Source organism: Drosophila suzukii, chromosome 2L (assembly GCF_043229965.1).
Source record: "Drosophila suzukii chromosome 2L, CBGP_Dsuzu_IsoJpt1.0, whole genome shotgun sequence".
Lineage (NCBI taxonomy): Eukaryota > Metazoa > Arthropoda > Insecta > Diptera > Drosophilidae > Drosophila > Drosophila suzukii.
Genome location: NC_092080.1, coordinates 18,731,336 through 18,753,236, shown reverse-complemented (window position 1 = coordinate 18,753,236; position 21,901 = coordinate 18,731,336). Strand labels below are relative to the sequence as shown.

General features: G+C 38.8%; 1 protein-coding gene across 2 annotated transcripts; it reads right to left on the bottom strand.

Annotated features, from left to right (window-relative positions):
* Window positions 1–12,979: 12,979 nt before the first annotated feature.
* On the bottom strand, window positions 12,980–20,325 carry GlcAT-S (Glucuronyltransferase S). Of its 2 annotated transcripts, none has more exons than XM_017088916.4 (5): window positions 19,388–20,325; window positions 14,995–15,267; window positions 14,671–14,933; window positions 13,856–14,207; window positions 12,980–13,791 (listed from the first exon to the last, which is right to left on the bottom strand). In XM_017088916.4, exons 1-5 carry the CDS (start codon window positions 19,842–19,844, stop codon window positions 13,730–13,732), a joined length of 1,407 nt encoding a protein of 468 aa, XP_016944405.3. In that variant the 5' UTR covers window positions 19,845–20,325; the 3' UTR covers window positions 12,980–13,729. The 2 variants fall into 2 exon arrangements, with proteins under 2 accessions (XP_016944405.3, XP_016944415.3); XM_017088926.4 differs by having other exon boundaries at window positions 19,568–20,321.
* Window positions 20,326–21,901: the final 1,576 nt, after the last annotated feature.

Genomic DNA, 21,901 nt, shown 5'->3' with positions numbered 1-21,901 from the left:
TAGTCTACTTGGCGGCTGTCATGATAAACGAAAGTTATAGGAAACTTAAGTTTGTTGTTTGAACCAAAAAGCAACTCAGCCATGTAAATGTAAAGCTTATACATCACACATCACTACAAAATCAACATTTCTTACACAGAAAATATAATTGATGATATCAGATTTTATAAAAATTAATAAATGTGTTCCTTAAAATATTTATTTTGTTATATTCAACAAATTGTGTTTTATATATATAAAATTGTTTTTTCTTATTGCTCTAAAGGTACACATTAAATATTTATAGTAAGCTCAGATTTTTAAGCAGGGTTTCTATTTAAAATACATTTTAAAGCTTTCGATGTTTATCTTTCTGTAGTTTTTTAAAGCGTAAGTTGAGATAAACCATTAAATATTTAATTGAGCAGTTGAGAAAGAGGATTTAATAAAAATACATCTTAACAATTTTCGTACTTTTTCAGGTCGTAGTTTTTTAGAGATTTTAAAAAGTATAATTGATAAAGTATAATTTCCTAAGAGTGTATTTACTTACGCGGTACTTTTGAAAATTATACTTATAGTGCACCCTTTTTTTAGAATGTATAATGTCAGGCCTTCTGGTAGATAAGGATTGCCGCTCGCTGTGTCTTTTTCCGTTGAACATCTTCTCGGTTTTCAAAATGCGTGCTGAATGAATGGGAATAGGAATACGGGGCTGGAGTTGAGGCCAAAGCCGGTACATGAATGAAATCGTCGCGCGTATATCACACGCATGCCAACACAATCAAAGTCTCCGATGCAGTCCGTTCCTAATGGCTGTCAGCTCATGTTATCGGTACCGGACTGGCCAAAAAGGCTCCCGCTGGCTTGTCTCCCACATAAATGCCTCTGGCCAAGCCATATTTCAAAGGCTTTGATGGGGGGTCTCTGTTCAACGAATACCCTAACTCAAAGGAAGAATGTTAGGGAGAGCACCAATTAATCCGACATATTGGCAGGGTATATTTGCTTCGTTCTGGAATTCCAGTGAATCCCCGTTCTTGTTTTGATTTGATACCGACTGATGGTTTGCTTATCAGTTTGGACTTTATATTATTTATTCCAGCGACTCTTATCCCTGTGCACACCCCACTTTCCTCCCGCTGTGCGGTGCGTATTTATTTTGTAGTAAAATCAACAGCAAAACCACAAAGAGAGGACAATCCAGAGACCGGAGTCCCAGTTGCCCTTCATGCGATTGTAGTTGATTGATTGCCAGAGGAGCAGAGATAACAGAAGCGCGGCAGAGAGACAGCGCTGATAAGTGGCATATGGGAGTGCGTGATAAGAAGTCGACGGAAAGGTTATGGATTGGATGGGATGATCGAGTGCCAACAGCTCCATGATCCTAGTGATAGTATTCCGAAACACCGCAGGGAAAAACAAACCATAATAAAATAAAGGGAGCTCTCCAATCGGGAAAACGAATCATATTTATTGGCTTATATGAACTTAATCATATATGTATAATATATTTGGTTTCATATATTAATAACAAATGTGTTCAGTACTCTAGCGCTTTTAGATATAAACATTATATTAGTCAAAAATCATACAAGAAAGCTGTAATATAATCTATTTTGAAGCATGAAGTATGTGTTTTTTTGTTATTTATATTTTTATAATTCATATGATGTGTATAAAGAAACCATATTATAATATATCAAAGAATACACATATGAACGAGTAATATTTAAGCCGTGTTTCCATTTTTTCATTAATATAATAATTATTAATGTTTTATCTTTCTATATATCAACCTTTAAATATGAAAAAAAAAGAACCTAGAACTTTAAAGGATTTCTTGCTTTTTGCATTAAATATACCCAGCCCTCTTTCATTTTAAGATTGCTCCTGTGATTGTTCAATAACACAAACGCTTGTCATGCTAAAAATGAGAGTGAAAGCCCTGGATGGAAATGGTGTTTTCCAAGACGACAACTGACGGCAGACCCGTGGCAGCTGTTGTTGTCTAGTTGGGTCCGATTTTGGGTCTCGGTCTCCGGGCTGCGCCGGCTGCTCCAACTGCTGCGGTCCATGGCCTGTTTGCTGGGCCAAAAAATATGCCAGGAATTTAATTTTCCAATGAAATATGAAAAATATTATGAGCATTTCAGTGGTGCAGAGCCGGGTGGGAAATCAAAACAAAATTAAAGCAAAATTTCTATCCCAGACGGAAAGCGAGGAGTTGTCCAATTGCTGAACAATCCGAATCAAAATGCTCGTGTCCAATGGCAGGAACCTTTTGTACCATTTATCGTTTATTCTCGTCCTCTTAAAGGTATACCCATAGCTCCCCCTAGTATGCAAATCAACCGAGGCGAAGTGAAAAAGAAAACTTGTGAAATTATCAACTTGGGAGACGAGAGTTTTGCAGGTGAGGTGTCGGAATCGCTGGGTATCTGCGTATGTGGCACTGTCTCTCCTGGGCATTTTTGTCTGCGTGTCAATAAAATAAGTGCTCCGCCACTTGGCTGCTGTCTGTTGCACATTTTATGCATATGAGTGGTAAATACTTGAGAGCAAATCTCGCCAGTGTCTTTGGGCGTCTTGTGTTGCGAAGTTGTGAAAACTTTGGGGAGGGCAAATGGCCTGGAGTGCTTGCAAACTTGAATTTAGTTACAGATTTTCTTGGGATCTTGGTGCGCTTCTTCGAATGTTTCGATTGCATGCAGCATGCGGCATGAATGATAAATAACAGCATTTGTTGTACCACTACCGAAACTTTTAACTTTGGCCCGGCAAAAGCAAATTGACATTGAAGGGTTCAGGATAACCATTAAAAATTCATTTCGCTCAAGAATTAGTCATTAAAAATTAGTTTCGCCCAGGAATTTGTCATTTTCAAGTACATGTGGAACAAACGAAATTCGGCAAATGCTTGATGTGACCAACTTCAAAATGGTTCTTCTTATTTTCAACTAATTTCGAAACAATTTTCTCATAATTTTTGGCATTTTCCATTTGCGGTTGCAGCTCGGCAATAATTAAAAGCCACCCGTTGAGAGGGGGTGAAAAACTATTTATCTAGCCAACATACACACTGCCAGCACAAACAAACAGGCAAAAAACAACACTAGGAGGAAAACTCCAAGGCAGTTCGTCGTCGTCTGCTGTCATAATGAAACCGAAGCACCCAGAAACAAGCGCCACTGACAAAAAATTACAAACAATTTAAGCAACTGTGAAAAAGAAGATTAAAACAAAAATAACCAGGAAAAGCAGCAAATTAAAATTAAGGCTTTAAAACAGAAGCCATTCAAATGCTCTGCAAAGCGTTATCCATTGCAAGGCTTCAGGAAATTCATAACTACATTTTTAAAGTTTTAAATCAATTTAAAGTTGGTGGCATAAACTAATTAAACTTGATACTTGATATGGTATGACTGCGAAATTTTCATAGAAATGGAATTAATTGAGGCAAATAAGATAAATTTCCGAAATATAATTTAAATAAATGTTTGAGTCTTTCTGTTTTTGATAAGAAGTGAATAATTAAGCTTTAATCCTTAGGTTTTTTGTCAAATGGTTAAACCAAAGGATACCTTAACTAATCTTTGAAAAACGAGTATAAATCATATGGGCCTTTTATGGAGTTAGGATACCCTTTCAGAGAGTATTCAAACAAAGCCACTAAATAAATAACATGGCCATAAACGCATGGGGGGAAGCCTGGGGACCAAGAGTCGTCGGAATGTTGAAAAAATGTTGTTTATAAAGTTGTGAAAAATTGCAGCACTTGCAATGAAAGAAAGTTTTAAGCGCCAGCCAAAAGATTTAGCTCGGCGGCGGCGGGAGAAGGATATGGGATCGCGGGTGGATCACAGGGGGTGGCTAAATAATAGAGTAGCGGAAAAATAATAAACTCATAAATAGTATGACAAGTGTGTGTGAGAGTGCAAAAAAGCTGGAGCCCAAGGACTGGGACAAATTGCCCCGCCATCTGCAGCCAGGGGAAATCCCGGAGAAGCGCTGGGAGTGATAAAAGATTTACTAGAACCGAGGGCCAAAGCGGAGAATTGCTGAAAAAGAAGATTGGAACTCCTCAGATTTCTGCATCCCCATTTCCATGCCCATTCCCAGTTCCCCATCCCTGCCGAAGTTTAATCAGCGCGGACACTGCAAATTGCAGCCGGATCTCCGGAACTCCACTGCAGACATTGTTTTAATTTGCAATCTCCGCCCTCTTCTTTTTGGCAGCAAATGTCAAACTTTTACACAAACCAGTTTCAGTTTAATTCTGCTGCTTTGCCTTATTTTGATTTTACTCTATTTTTGGCTTAGTTTGTTTATTTCTACATGAATGCAAAGCCAGTTTCCGTGCCCGGAACTTTTTGTGCGGCTTTCTTTTTTGCGGTTGGCTTGCCTTTTCTTACAGTTTTTGACAATCGCAAAACTTTCGCAACTCGGAACGTGTTGCTCTTGTGGCGAAAGTTTTTTAATGAATGTGTAGCGAAATATATATAGAGGTATGGCTCCCTGTCGCTGTTCTTCTTTTTGGCATTTCAATTAAAAGCCCATAAAGTTGAAGGGGTCGCTAATTATGGGTAAGGCTAAGGGATTTAATAGTGCCTTACAATCGCAGAAAATCAGTTGTCTACATACCACCAGTTTTTATTGTGGATGTCGAGCGGTGGAAGTAATTTCAAACAGCTTTTCAAAAGCAAACTTGTATTTTTGAGAGGTCGGAAAAGTTTGCCACACAGCCGCTGGCAAAATTTCCGAGGAAACACTTTGTAGTTACAATGTCGCAGAAGTGTGCAAATTCAATTTCTGGCCCGGGGCAACAGATGTCAGCTTATTTAAATATTTGTCCTGATGAGCGTGACATGTGCCCAGGTTCAATAATCTCACACGAGGAGTGCGAAATGGGGGCAGCAGGCCAGATATTCGCAATCGAGTTCAATTGGTCCCAGTTCCGGCTGAAATTGCTATTCCTTCTTAGGGCCGGAGCCATCAAGGACAATTGCTACAAAGCAAATACACTTGCCTTGGGACAGTTATGATCCATTTATGTCCGATACGTGGCCCATAAATATAGACTAACATACGAGAATACTCGGAAATTGAACACATCCAACTTGATTACACAGAGAAAACCAACAAGAGTTATAACTCTTATAAATAAACCTTTTAAAACAATAGAGTCCTTAAATGTATCTAAGGTATACCTTCGTATAGAAAATAACATTTTTCGAAGGTAAGAGATCTATCTTTTATTAATATTTAATTTTCAGAGGCTCACTAAAAACCAAAGTGACAGTATCCTTGTTAATTATTAGTTATTATAATGTACTATTATTTATTATTATTTATTGTTATTTATTATTATTTATTATTATTTATAAATATCTATTTTTATTTATTTTTATTTATTTATATTTATTATTATTTATTATATTGCAATGGAGCCTCCGTGGTACTATTATTCAAGAGTAAGAATATTAGGAAAACGTAACTTTCTCAGATGCTACTTTTTATCTCAATGTATTATTGGAAACGGTCATTTACGTCCAAGCTGGCGAACTTAGGACAAAATGAGGTACATGCTTGCATAACAATCAGATCTTCCCCTCAGAATACAACCCAGACTGGGCCTGCTAATCAAGTTATGAATTACTTGGCATTTGCATATCCATCAGCTGCATAGTCACGCATATTTGAACAGGCAATTAGCGCGCCATAAAGACAACTCTTTTCAATTTGCGGCACTTAATCCCTCGACTAATTAAAACAAATCCCCGCAGTACCTACCCCCAAAAATGGTCATGAACACATGCCATGCCCTCAACGGTGCGTGTTGCATGTTTGTGGGCGGGGGCGAGCATTGCGTATACGACACGTTATCGCAGCGCAGACAATGTCATGGCTGTGTACATGTGGCAATATAAAACCCATACCGCTCGCAGCCGTTCATAGACTATGCTTAAATATTTTCCTTTTATTAATTTTTCGAACCGAGCTTGCACTGGAATTCCCAGCAGAGAGCACCGAACACCAAACAAGCTCAACAATTTGTTGTCTATTTTATGGGGGAGATGGGAGGTGGGAACTGGACTCGTCCACATGTGCCACGAGACCCAGAGGCGTTGTTGTTGCATTAGCTGAGCTTGCTTTCATAATGAAAAATAATCATAAAAGTGAATGGGAATGTGGAGGGGCACTATCATCCCGGATGCAGGGGCGGAGAACAATGGGAAATGGTGCAAAAAGTGGCACTTGCATGCGGGCATGCCACGAACACCGCACCTCGCCGGATCGCCTGGATTGCAGCCATTGTTATACGAACGAGATTTATTAGATGCCATTGAGCCTTCGCTGGATACGGTCAGTTTTCGTTTCCATAACAGCGATATGGCCATAAGAGACTTTAATCGGATGAGTTGCCTGCTAATCTCCCCACATCCAAATTTTCAAGCACTCTCCAAAATGTTTTTTTGTCTATTTTTCCCATATGGGTTTGCATTTCTAGTCGTATGGATGGCTTTGGGGAAGACATATTTTATTTCCTGTATGCCTGTGTGATTTGTTGGTAACAAGTAACAACATGTCAGGCCAGGCAATTGAAACGGAAATTAAAAAATGCTCGGTAACATCGGAAATGAAGTCACAATTTATGCCACTCCCTGGACATTTAAATATTTTTAAACATTCAATGGCAAAACATTCACAATTTGCGGCTGGCTTTTTCATTAATACATAATCGGGTATGTGTGTGAATATGTTAAACTGCATTAAGTGGGGATTGTTTGTGTAATGCGATGAAAGTGTTGCATAATAAACGAGCAAACAAGTGGCATGTGCCAATGAATCGAACGGTCAATTTGGGTCTATGAAACATATTTCATGTCTGCCTGCTGGTAATTAAATTTAAACATTTATCTCGCCCGAAAATGAATAATTAACTCAGTTTAGACATTATTCTTGAATGATATGTATATATTGGAAACGGATCCTTGGGAAAATTGGCATTTTAGTTGACCGCAATTAGCAGCTGACCACTCATTCGCATCGTTCCACTCCATTTTAATTAAACAGTTTGCCTCATTTTAAGCGCACTCAAAGAAAAACCAATAATTTGTCTTTCCCCATATTTCATTGCCCCACACAGGCACCAAAACGACGAGGGGCACCGAAACCAATCGTTCCCTCTTAGCCGTTGAAATTAAATTGGCAACGCAACGCTTGGTTCCCACTACGGCCATGGTCCCGACTCCTCCGGATCCCCCCAGAATCCGGTCTCGGAACGACGTCAACATTACCAATGCAAATGCATTTGGAGTCGCTGAGTGGATCCGGGGTCGCTTTTAATTGCTGCCGGGATGGTCCAAGTGGCGGTGAGCGGGTTTCGGGGAAGCGTAACCATTTTATTTTAATTTTAAAATAAAATTTCCCACATTATTCAAAAGTGGCGTTTTCTTGCCATCCTTTAGAGTCTTGCAGCAATGGCCAAAAAAAAGGATGCTTAAATTCATCAGAAAAGCAAAATCATTGGTTTGGTATAAAGGATATTACATTTAAAGATCAATAAGAAATTATGGAACAGATACAAATTAAAACATGTTATTAAAAAATAAGAAAAGAGGGATATATATTTTAAATTCACTCTCAGATTTATTAAGCAGAGCTATATTTTCAAAAACAATTATCACTCCTTAAGAATTTTTTCAGTGAATCCTTTTTGGACTTATCTGCTGATATTTAAGCGCGCCATTTAAGATTAAATATTTCTTTATTTAACCGCAAATAATGTGCGCAGTGTCCGGGTTGCATTCATCACCGTTCTGATGCCTCAATGAATTTCAATAAATGAAAGTGGAGGCAGTCTGTCTGCTCAACATCCTCTGACCCTCTTTCACCTCCTTCAGTACGTAAGGGTTTCGGTTCCGCTCGGTTATTTTCCGTTTTGTTTGGGTCTTGCCCTGCAGCTGTAATTAAAATAAAACCTCGTGAGTGACTGCCAGATGTTTGTAGTAGTAGTGCAGAATAATCTCATTTCAACGCAATGGAGTAAAAAGGGAATAATGTAATAATAATAAAAGTCCAACGACTGGCAGTTACCTGGCCAATCAGCTACTGGAATTTCACCCTGATGAGCAGGAGATCGAGTCCAATATACCCTGGCCGGAAGAGGGTGCGTTCTGCAAACGTTTTCAATGGTTGTCTGCTGCGTTGATGATATTGTTGTGGTGATTAAAATATGCATGGGAACGCATGTTCAACGCCGCTGCAGTTTCTGGTGTTTACCGCTGTTGACTCGCATCCCGCAGAAGAGCGCTGAAAAGCAGACTACGGACTGCGGAGCGTACCACTTTCTGCGGTTTGTTATGCATATCCGGTACTCGAAAATAACGAGGGTAAATTGGATTCCTGCAAATATGCGGAGCAGAAAGGTAAGAACTATGTGGATACCTTACTTCACAGAAATAATATATTTATATCTATGAGAAAAAGGTATTTCAAACAATAATGTCCCATTGTATTACACAGATAACATAGGATAACAGAAGGTTTTTTAATATATCTTATGGATCTACAATCTGATCTGCACAGTAGATTTATATTATATTATCCAATGTTATATAAATAACAGAATATCCCAACTGAATTTATGATACTTTATGGAACATAAAATCAGATCTGCTGAGTCGAAACATATCCTGAAAAACACAGCCATACATATGTTCATCCCACGCTGCTCATCTTTTATTAGTTTACTCTATAAATTTAGCATAATTTTTGGGGGAACTGCGTTAGTCGAAGAGTAGTTTGCAATGCCCCAAGGTGTCATTCATTGAGGGGAAACTTTTTATTACCACAATTCAGAATTGCCAGGGGCCAAACTTCTCCTGGAGCTTTGCCGTAATGCTCAACATTTTTCGGCCGGAGCCGTGAATGTAAATGTGGATGTTGATGCGTTCGTATGGGTGCGGGTGTTTGTTGTTTAACACTTCCGGCTCCTGCAATTGTTGCTATAGTTGTTGCTGTAGTTGCTCAACAAAAGCTCGATGGCGCTGTAAAATGTAATCATTGTGGCGTGTAATTAGTTTTTGTGTGTGCCACATACAAGTGGAGGCGCCAGTGTGCGTGTCTGCATGCATGTAGGTATAAATAAAATTTATTATTGCATTAACGTTGAGAGCCCCTTGCCACTGGACTCACACACACACACACACCCGCACTATGCAAATGTAAGCACATTTGGTCAGCAATGGGTGTGTTTTGGGGGCAGGGTTGGTATGCATTTAATTGGGTATCGTATTGGGTGGTAAGCGAGGGCTGATCGAAAAGATTGGCCCAGGGTAGAGGTCCCCATCCTTACCGAATGAGGTGATATCTAAATTAGCTATTCTACTTTTTACATATATATTAAAAATATTAATACGACACAAAGATAAAAAACCAAGTAAATTGTTCTTGAGTTAAGAAGATTCGTTCTTAAAAACCGGATATATGCCTAAATTGTACTATAAAGGAAACTAAATACCTGACTTTTCATCGGTGTCTAATAAAAGCTTACGAGAACGCTGAAAAGGAGTACAGGAACTTAGTAAGAAATGATTTGAGATATTTAACTTAAGATATGATTTATCTCTCAATGAAAACTCCCCTCGCTTGTTTAGTCTTCATTAACTGCCATGACCGCTCACCACATGTCGTATTAGTAATAATAATATACACATTAGAGTTCTGGTTCTTGCTGCTCCTGGTGTTGTTCTTGTTGTTGCTCAATCAATAGTCAATTTTCAATGAGAGTTGTACGTGTGTCTGTGTGTTTTGATTGGCGGTTGTTTAGGGCACCACCCACCAGCCCCCTTTGGCCAATTGATTTGTTGGTCTCTTTGCTGTCGCCACTCGAAGCCCCCTGGGTGCCGGAAATGCCACGCAATTTGTTTGTTCGCACTCAAGCCGCAAACATTGTGAAATTAACTTGTTAGCCATGCACCAGGGTGGGCCAAAACGGAAGGGGAAAGGGCTATGCGGACGGGTGGGGGGTGAGGGGAGAGGTCAAGCAGCGGGCGTGGTTGCCGTGGTAATTGACATACGATTGGTAATGGGCGGTCTGAAAATAGCGGTAATTGGTTTGCATTCTCCTAAATCATCAGTCGAGAAGACCAAACAATAAATTCACGTTGAAGCCTAAATCAAATATTGGTAATTGACAATTGTGTTGCGGTTAATCAATTTCGTTGTATTGTTTTTAAAATGATAAAACTATGTCATATTTGTTCTATTTCATAGCTATGTTTTTATTTATACTACAAAATGCAAGGAATTTAAAAATAAAATAGGTATTTAAAAAAAATACAGATTTTTTAAATTTTTTCAAAGCTATGCTGTTTGGTCAAACAACCTTTGAAATATAACTTGTTCCTGTACAACTTATTCTCACTCTTTGTTCTAAAAAATTTTAAGTACCTCCATCACATGGAAATCTTTAAAGACATGTTCTTCAAAAATTTAATAAAAAAAACCATACCACCAGAAGAAAAGGACGGAAATTGTATCCGCATGGACAGCAAATCGGATGATGAGGATGTGGAAAGTGAAGCAAGTTCTTCCGCAACGGAAATAAACCAATCCGATGATATCTCGAACTCAAGTTCGGAAAGCCCTTGTCCTTCTGTTAGGCAAATTCCGCATAGGGCATGCTCACCTTGGAGGCCACGTTCTGTGGGTCAACCTAATCAATCAACAGTCCCTGCCAGTGTGAAGATGAGTTCCAACGATGAGATAAGCATCCCGTCTCCTCCAAAGATGCAGTCGAGTCCCATCCCTCCTTGGCAGACCAGCCCAGCTGCCTTCGTTGGATATCGCTACCGAATGAATGCGGATAAAGGTTTCGCAGCGAGCAAGTAAAATTGTCCCAGTAAGAATCAAAGTTTGCGTGGGTCGATGGTCCTGGATCGGCTCTCCGGCGGAAGCCCTTCCGCATTCCTACTTCCGCCCCGACTCGCGTCCCCTTTGCATCGCTCATCATGGCGACACTAAGTGGCATCCAAGTTGCAGCATATCCCCACCATCCCCATCCTTCCCTGGTTTCCTGGTGTCTCCATGCCTGGCTTGTGGTTTGCATTTGAAGTTTAAGTGGCGCAAAATCAGTGGCAGTGCAGTGAAAAAAAATTTAGAATGTATCTTTGGAAATAGCTTTAAAACGAAGGAACGTAAACAAAATATATGCTAACATGCCTTGCCTGTACCATTTTTATTTGCATTACATTTATTTAAAGCTACATGATTATTATAATGATATTGGTGCTCCGAGTCAGTCATATTTGCTAAGTACAAAAGAGAACTCAATTTTCCTTTTTTAAAGAAGTGAAAAAGGTATTGGTATAGTATTGTTACTATTTCGCTGTATTCAACATTTTGAAAAACCCTTAGTAAGTGATAAGATACTTAATAAACTTGGAAAGCTTATATTTTTTAATTTTAGATTTTGGTAGCCGTTCTCCCAGAATCGTGTTTGTCTATAAGACATACATACATCTTGTAAAAAAATGTAAAAATGTATGTATTAATTTATTTTACTTATTTTCTTTTATATTCAAGAAATGAGATGAGGGCTATAATTATATAATTATAACTAATTCACAATTTAAAATATATTAAAATTTTTTATGATTTGCTCCAGTGTGTAAGCATTTTATGCAAGTGTAGAAAGTAGTGGCGCACAACGTGTAACAAGCCACGACATCCTGACCTCTATCCCTCCGCCCTGGGCTGCTCCAGGCTGGAACGACTTCATTTGCAACATCAATCGCAACCTCATCAAGTTGTCTGCTGGCAGCCGCACTCATTACGTCGATGGCAGCTGAAGCATCTGCGTTTAATAAAGCTTTCGTCAACTGGCGAGGGCTGCTGAACTTAGGATGGTAAGGGGCATTATGTGGGGGCATTGATGGCGTTAGTCTGGGTCCCAGGGCGGCTGGGATTAATTAGCTTTAATGGCTTAATGCGGGCCATCGCCGATTGGGTCAGGTCCTGGTCATAACAGGGGGCTGGTGACACAAGCCAAAAGCCACAACCCATTCCGGCTCTATGTTGTTTTCGATGTGCCACCTCCTCCCTGGCTTACAGCAAAGTGAAGAACCACCCGGGGAGTACCACTCGAGTATTAATGGAAGCCAACCGCCCCGTGACACTTTAAAGCAATTTTCCTGCCAAACAAATTTCCGGTGAAGCGCACAAAAGTTCCCTGGCTCGACTATTTATTTGCCCCCAATTGCGAGGAACTCTGCTCCGGAGGAGACCTATTCACACGTAGCACACAACTCCTTTTCCTCGTCCTGCAACGAAACTTTGGCTCATAATTTCGCATTGAAGAAGATGCATATGCAACACGTTCGTGCCATTCCCAACTGCAATGACTCAGGCACCCAGTACTCGGTATTCCCCGTATTCAGTTTCACCTGCTGTATTGGTGTCTTTGAATCTAGGGCAATATAGTCTGCTCACTCTGGATAAACGTAGCCAAATAGTGGTAGGAACTTGAGAAGACTTTAAAGAGTGCCTGAAGCAGTCTGGTTAAGAGAATTAGTATAGCTCTTTTTAAGCCTTAAGTATATTTCATCAATCGCTGATGAAGTTATAGGGTAGCGAAGGTTTTAAACAATCTTTTTCTTTTAGATCCCCCTTATGTGTAATGGAAGTTGCAACTTTTTCTTAGCTGTTCGACTTTTGCAGCCAGCACGAAGTGCTGTCGGGCATTCAAAATGAACTACTACTGCAAAGTAAAAGATGTGATGGGATGAGGAGTGATCTGGGGCTTAAGGAAAATAGCGGAGGTCGAGGCAACGTAAAGTTAATTGAAAACTATTGTTTGCTATTTTTCCATTCCATTCTCTTGACACCTCACTTACCAAGACAGGACGAATATTTCTGGTTCTTCATTGGAAATTCATGTTTAAGCCACTTACCTGACTTTCTCAAAAGAATATTTTCGGATAAAGTAAAAAACTTTAATTGTTTTGGAGAAAGCTTTATAAAACTAGCATTTATTTTTTCACACTATGGCTTACTATCTTATTGACTGATTTACAGGCTACACACTAAGTTTACAGTAAAAATGACACAGGTCATTCTAAATTATTGCCCATTTCTAAATCGCTTGCTTTTAATAATTTCGAAAACTTATGTAATGCCTAAATCATTTATGCCGAGCTTTATGATATGTGTTTAATGTTGCAAGTCGATGAGGTGATTAACAACAATAACAAGCTCCCTAAGGTCTTTATCTAGTAGCTTATAAAAAGCTTGTATTTTGCTTAGCAAATTAAAACGTAGAATAAGAAAGGTATGACCACTTTCGTAAACGAATTTACAACCTACTGTCTGCGATTATGATATATTTAAATAAGTCCTGATCTTATCTTTGTGGTCTTCCCTGTGTTTTCTAGCTTGATATCACGACCGAACTTAGCTACAACTAATTAACAGTACATACATTATTATTATTATTAATTATTAACATTACATTATGATGAGAACCGAGAACAGAGAGGCAGCACCGACGCAAGTCGTTAAAAAACAAATTATATATTCTAGATATTGTGCAGTGCGAAAACGACTGATAACTAGAACGGGAAAATTCCATGGAATACAGAAAATAGGTGATTCGAGATTTGGGTTGTTACATAAATATTATACATTTAGCTCTATAAGTCTACGAGTATTATTCGTGCTCTTCTTCGGATGTTGGACCTGGGACTCAGCTGAGAATGGCAGAGTGTGGTTTCTCCTTGCCATTCTTGCTGATCAGTGCATTGCGTCCTTAGAAATATAAAGAATGTTTCGATTAGTATTTATCTGTCAAATTATAATTTCGATATCTCACCTTCATTCTCCGTTGTACTGGCCACGCCCATTAGTTTAAGATTGAGAAGTAGGGCGCCCAGGTTAGAGCGATCGTCCAAATATTTACTCTCTAAGCGAACTAAGCCCAGCTTTTTGGATTTCGTCTGGGTGTGCCAGACGAGAATCTCAGTGCAGTTGTTTCCTCGCGGTTCTATCAGACTCATTTGTAGCCCGATGCTGCGGAGAAATAGATCCTCTTCGTATCCGGGCTTGTACGGCATATTTACATAGGGATACTGCGCCATATACTCCAAATTCACGGCGAACCCAGCCATGTCAACAGGCCAACGCCGGCCAGCCACCCAGGAGTCCAAAAAAGCTACAACTTTGCCCTGAAAGAAGAGTTAAATCGGAAAAGATTGTTATTAATCAAGATAATATTTTTTAATTAGCCAAATAATATTTTTCTTTTTCTACAAGATAAGATAAAAATTTTAACCTGAAAAAGAGTTCAATCAAATTACATTAATCTACGAGATTATCTTATAACTAAGCAATTTTTTTTTCTTTTTCTATAAGATAAGCAAAAAATGTTAGTCCCCGTTCCCTATAAAATATTATCAAGAAAATGTTTAAAAGATCAATATTATAAAACTATTGGTGTACCTTAGAGTTCTTAAGAATTCTGCCCGAGGCACCCTCGATTAATGCTTGATTCATATGTTAGGTTTTTAAACAAAAAAAATAATTCAGCATATAGCTTTGTATTTGGTTGACTCTAATACTGGGCTAAGCAACGACGAATATTATTATGTTATCAAGGCTATCAAGGTGGGAATTATAAGAAGAACTCACTTTGCGCACCACTGGCCCACTGACCCCATAATCGGCAATCAGACCGACGGGGAACATTGAAACCCTTTGCGTTTTCCGGATTTCTGAGAACAGGCGCAGGTCATAAGTGTTGTCATCGTCACCGAAGTATAGTATGCCGTTGGTGAGATTGTGCTGTCGTAGCCACTGTAAGGCGGCCCTGCGATTTGCCACGCCTCGTGGGGCTGGTTTTTCATTCCGAAACTTGCTGGGCATGGGGCTCACCATGTGGGTAAAGGGAATACCTGGAATAATAACAGAATTCTTAGTTATCAAGATCCACTTATGGAATGCAGAGATAGTTACCGAAACGGTTGAGGAGCGTGTCCATAAAGTCGTTGCATTTCTCCTGATCATCAGCCACTAGCCAGTGCAATCGAGGAACATGGAGCAGGGTGTGCGCCAAACGGGTTAGTTCTGGGATTTGCTCCCGCCGTGGATACGTTGGAGTAACAAAATATATTATGGGCAACTGTCCATATTCAGATCGGGGTTTATCCTGCATGAACTGCCGGTGATCCTCGTAGTTCTCGCTACAAACGTGCAAACTTTCGTTCAGCGGCCGGAAATTTATGCTATCTGTGGGTGAGGAAAACAAAAGTTGTAAGGTTACACTAGGTCAATTACATTTCATCTTCCTCTGCCTGGTGACGTGAATTTTATGATTTAATCAGAATTCTCAATTACTGAAATTACTAAAATAGCTCAACTCATTGACCTCTGGCCCCAGTTAAGGCAGTCAGCCTAGACTACGTGCCGTAGTGCTGAGATGACAATCTGGGGCTTCAAAGCAAAGATAAGCAATTTCTGCGGTGTCTTTAAACTTCTCAAAAGGTGCTAATCGACGACTCTTAAATACATTGCAAATGAATAATCTACTTAAGCTTACTAGAAGCGTTCAGATAAAGTGCCTGTCACTTCTCAAACAAACTTAGGAACGGTGCAATTGTGACTACGAATGATTGCTTTATGCATACATTTCAAAGATCTGACGTGAAATCGAAGATACTCCATTTAATTACCTAATGGGTTAATCCGAGTTGGAAATCTTTTGCCTTCTATCAAAGCGTTAATGTGTTTTTCTTCAACTGCGTGTGCCGATGCCATTAGAGGACCTTACATTTATTCCAGAACGAAAAGCGGAAAGCACGCAATTGGGGCGACTACAGAGTGAAGGAAGACCCATTTCTGATATATAAGACTGATAACCGAAAAGGGACAATAAAACGCGAATAAATACACCAAAAGGATACCGAAAACCGTTCCCGCCATACCCAGGGGTAATAAAAAAAAACCCCGGCAATAGTATTCCCTAATAAGTCATTAAATATTGACAAAGCAAACATAAGCCAAACACTAAATCGAAACCGAAATGTCAAAGCCCAAAAGTGCCACACCACAAAGGCGGTTCGATTAACCGCAATAGAGAACATAATGGTTTGTGGGTATTCCGGATGACGAATATTTACCAATACCTGCCGCCTAATGATATATATAAAACTGATATAAAACTAATAGTGGGGCTGTCCCGGAGACACGTGCATGTGGCTCAAGAGTGGTGCTTGCACTCTGGTGACTCCCACCACTCAAACCTATTTCAAACCAACCGGACCCCTCCGATAAACCGTATATGTACTTATTGATGGGGTGTGACACCAATCTGGTCATAATCACACGCTCACGTACAGTTCTGCCGTTAATTATGCCCCATATCTAGATGAAATAGAACAGTGCCCTCAGGCAGATTGCAAACAATCGAGAATTCCCCAGACACCTGATCTACGGGCAACGTTAGTCACAAAATATTTTACGGTTCTCCCCTATCTCATATTCATTCATTTTTTTGTTGTACGCGGAAAGCGAAGAGATCGATTTGCCAATGGAGGGTTTCGATAAGACTGTAAACGAAGCAAAAAAAGCTGAATGAGTAAAAATTGACTAATAAAAAGTATGTCACAACTCAAAATTTATACACCAAGTACTTGTAGAATCGAACACCATTGTTCGGTAATTCCTTAACTCAAATAAAGTTTGTCAGCAGTAGGGTACTTTCGATAAGCACTTTTCAAATGAAAGATTAATTTAAATATTTATTTAAAACTTATGACAAGTACAGTGTACACCAAAGATACGAGTGCTTATGCACTACAAATATCATCCTGGTGTTAATCTTAACCTATTGTTAGCAGATAACACAAAATTGTGTATACCATCACTATAATGATAATATAATGTATTGAATATTTATTCAGTGGCAAATATTTACTTCAATCCTATCTTTCAACTTATTTTTTCAGTAAAATGTTAATGTGTCTGAATTCTTATCTGAAGCACTTGCTCCATATGGATATAGCGATAAAGAAATCGTTTCTGAATCAAAGCTCCCAAGCACACCGAAGTGCAGTATTATTCGATATGTGGTGTTTCGAATTCTGATGAACTGGCTTTCATGGCGTTTATGTTTCTCGAATGACTTCGGATTCATTGTTGCAGTTCTAAAATTGTAAATATTTACACAGGCAATTTGATGGCAATTGTACGGTAGCGTGTTCCAAAGTGCATAGTCAAATGCGCTTCGGGCATCCTCAGAATTTAAGCAACAATAGCTTTGGGAGAGGAGGGGCAAACACTCGACACGCGCAATTGAAAAGATACTAAAATAGGCTCATAACAGCTGAGCCGAATAAAAGTGCATGATGCTAGGAGAATTATAAATATATTTATATTTCAGTTCTGGCACCAGAGGCAACAAAAGCGAATGCCAGACCTACACCTGTCACCTCTTCATACAAGAGATGTTGATAAGATTTTGGGATGTGTGAATTATACTCACAAAATGAGAGACAATCAGGTCTGTTCACCTAATAAAAAATGCTAAAAGCTTTTTCTCGATTACGGAGCACTGCGAAATATGGATACTAGAAAATGGTGAGGAAATGTGCAATTAGACAATTGGTGCCACTCAAGTCGGCTACTTAGCTCGGATTTGTTTGCCTAGATCGACTGTGGATCACATGTCTGTAGAGCGAGATGGATACATTTTCGTGTTTATTATTATTCCCCCAAATCTTTAAAGCAAGATCGTTAGAATGGTCAATATGTTATTAAAGATACAGCTTTCCTATTAAAGCTCAAACTGACACTTAATAGCCTTAATGGCCTTGAAACTTGATTGCCTTGTTTTCGTTCTGCATATACAGCTGTTATGCCATAATGAGCTATTAAATAACCAATTAACCCAAAAAGTAGATATTTTCATTAGTAGAATGTTGCTTTTACAAAATAAGGGATATACTTTCAATCAAAGATTAAATAATTTAATCCAACTGGCCAATAAACTTGTCATTTCATGTTATATAGCTTCCAGCTTTCTTCGTGCGCAATATAGATTATTCCCCTTGCGAGGGCCGACCAAGCAAAAACCAAGTAAACTGGAAAATTTGACCTTGTCCCTGCTTTTGCCAGTGGCAATAAAAAACGACCAACAGGCGAATCGATGTAATTGCCGCTGCAGGCGGGGGTGGGTGGCTAAAGATATGGTGACTACATCCATATATACATCGCGTTTGGGAAAGACAATAGTTACCAAATAGATCCAATTACGGTTAAATAATAAAAAGCCAGACTAACCAGTAGCCAAAGTGGGAAAGCAACGGTGGCGAGCCGACGAGTTACATGCGATAATTACCGCAGCCAGTACACTCTGAAATGTTGTGGTGCTGTCACATCGACTTAGAAAGCCTTATCGAAGCTTTCTTTGATTTGAAGTTTGTTAAACGAAATCCGCTTAGAAAAGGAATTCTGAATTTAAGACTTAATCATTTCCCTCCAGAAGTTTTCGTTTTGAAATTTTTATTTTGATAAAATGAATCATAAGACTAAATTGTTTTTGTTTTAGTTAATAAAATATCCGCTCAGAAAAGTTATTTGCAATTTTAGACTTAATCATTAGCATTTCCTAGCAGAAGTTTTTGTTTACTTATTTGTATTACGATTAAATGAAACCATAAGACTAAATTGTAACTCTTTTAATTATTAAAAACAAAATCCGCTTAGAAAAGCTATTCTGAACTTGACACTTAATTATTCTAATTTCCTTGCAGAGGTTTTCGTTTCTTCATTTTTATTACGATTTAATGAATCATAAGATGAAATGATGCTATTTTAGTTATTAAAAAAAATGCTCTTATAAAAAATATTCTGAGTTTTAGACCTAATCATTAGCATTTCCTTGCAGAAGTTTCCGCTTCGTCAATTTTGTTATGATTTAATGAATCATAAGACTAATTGGTTACTTTTTTAGTAATGATAAACAAAACTTTGAAACACTTTGATAAAGCAAAACTTTATTTTTAAATTGCTTAGCCCTTATGCTTTTATCGCTAAAAGCTTTGCATTAGTACTTCATAACAAAAACCCAGAATTAGTGTATTTCCGCTAAAACTAAAAATAAATACACAGGGAACCCGTTCAAGATAATTTAAATCATTTTAGGTAAAATGTGTTCTTTACCGACACACGTGCTGAGGGCACTAAGCTTCCCCACAGAGTGTAGGGTGACCTGAGCTTTGATTGGCAGTGGGCCAAATGAAAAGTGAAAGTGGCGGCAGAGCTGCGGCCTCACTTTCGGCCAGCAGTCGTGAAATGCGCTCGCTGCGCTTCCTATGGGATTAACTTTTTGGAGGGGAAGGTGACTCACGGATTTTCGGATTGAAACGATGCCTTCTCCGGGTTATTTTCAGCTTGGGTTCTTGCTTGGCTAACTTAAATTCGGTTTCTTGACTGGTAGTGCTCCCCCGGAACTCTTCTTTTGCTGGCTCTTGGCGAGTGTACCTCAATAGCCAGTGTGCGGGACGGGATTCTAGGACCCCTTGCTTACCTAATCCATGATGAGACCCCTCCTCAGAGTCCTCGGAACCACCGCCCAGTCCCAGGGCGATTCGGGTGTCCCCGCTGAGGGTGAGGTAGCAGAAGGCGATGAAGAACAGGGCCCCGCCCACTAGGGGCAGTATGCAGCGGCGCCTGGCCACGCCCCCCTTCCGGACCATGGGATGCGGATGGTTCTGATGGATGTGATGGTGCGGCGGCCGTTCGATGTCCTCGTTGTCCTCGTCGGAAGTCTGCGGCTCGAGTGCCTGGTAGTGGGCACTAGACATTTTTAGAAGTATTTTGGGATTTCGTCGCGGAGGGGCTCTCAGCTGGGGGGGTGGTGCTGGCGGATGAGGAGGTGGTGGTGCTGCCGCGGCATTCCCCGTCCATTTGTGGTGAGCCGGGCCTACCTCCTTGCCTACCTCTCAATCTTATTATACAACTTTCGGTTGAGACGACCCGAAAATTATGCAAATTCCCTCGACATTTCTGCACTTTGGATGCCCTGATTTATTTTCGTTCCGCTCGCGTCGCTTGTTGCTAAAAAAAAACCCACCCAAAAGTCAAAGTTTTGGCCACAGCACTATTGCAAGCACTCAAAACGCGGCGTCGCCACTCAAAAATCACAGAAAATAGTGTTTATTTCTGCCCGACACCCGCGCCCGTCGCTCCGTCTCTTTCTCACTCGCGGGGTTTAATGTTTTTCGTGCCCGTGCGTTTTTTGCTGTTGTTTCGGTTTCGGTGAGTTTGACAGTACTACTGTTTTTTTTTATAAAAAAATCGGACTATTCAATTCGCAAGCACGCTGAGAGAAAGGTGAGAGCCTGAGAGAGAGAGAGAGGGAGAAAAAGAGCGCCACACACCACCACCACAGCTGACGCAGGGTTGCATTTGGTTTGTGCCCCGACTAAGCACGTTACCGCGAATGCACCTTAATCTAACGGCTTATGCTGGATTACAGTGGTCGGCATATGTATTTTGACAAAATAAAAGTTAAGTATACTCATAACTTGAATTTACTTCTTGTAAACTATAGGCATCAATGGAAAGGTAATTTCAATGCCGTTTGAATGATACAATACATTTCTTAACCCATTCAATATTTATTGAAAAGGACGAATTTGTGTAAATCAACTTTTAAATTTTTTTTAAAAACTTTTTTCTTCGTCTTAAAACTTAAATTTTTTGATGCAAAAAGTTTCTTCAAACAAAAACAATAGTAACTGCAAAAAGAATTTTTCAAAAATCATTTTTCTTATATTTTTTATGAATTTTTGAAAATGCTTAAAAACAGGCATTTGAGCCATATTTTTCTCTTTTTCATACAAATTTTTTCCGACATTGTCACCTTCAAAAAATCATAAAAAATATAAGGAAAATGATTTTTGAAAAATTCTTTTTGCAGTTACTATTATTTTTGTTTGAAGAAACTTTTTGCATCAAAAAGTTTAAGTTTTCAAGTCGAGGAAAAAAGTTTGAAAAAAAAATTTAAAAGTTGATTTACACAAATTTGTCCTTTTCAATAAGTACTGAATGGGTAAAGAAATGTATTGTATCATTCAAACGGCATTGAAATTACCTTTCCATTGATGCCTATAGTTTACAAGAAGTAAATTCAAGTTATGAGTATACTTAACTTTTATTTTGTCAAAATACATATGCCGACCAGTGTACTTTTAAGCACTCTCGAGAAAATTATAAATAACTTACTAATTTAGTCATAGTTTCAGTTTATAGTTGGGTTAATGTGTATTTTTTAATTGACAAGAATTACTTTGGCAATGCATGAACATTTTTATTAGTACCATCGAATTTGTCGTTTAAGTAGCTATCATACGCAAGAATACCAAACTGCACACACAATTGGCCACTTAAAACGTATTTATTAATTTTGTAAATGAAACATAATTTAAAAATTAAATTGTATTCCAAGGTATAATAATTTAAATATAAAAACCTATTTAATTTTTAAATTTGTTTCATATTTAAAATGCGATTTAAATATATTCCAAGGGATAATAACTTAAACAGGTTTCATATTTAAAATGCAATTTAAAAGTTTCATATTTACACCAAGCCTATTCCACAACTGAAGGGAAATAAAATAATAGTGGTTTCGCCCACAATACAAAAGCCTTATAAAACTTCGACACATTTTTAAAAAAAAGGACAAAATTATGCGACAACCAAAATAGCACCATTTAAAAACACTTCATAATCTTACAAATACTGCCATTTAAAAATTTTTTTTTGGTTAAAATATATGATTTTATAAATTTTAAGGTGAAAAATTCTGTTCTGAAACTTGAACATGTTGGTCCTGTATGGGTTTACTTTACGAGAT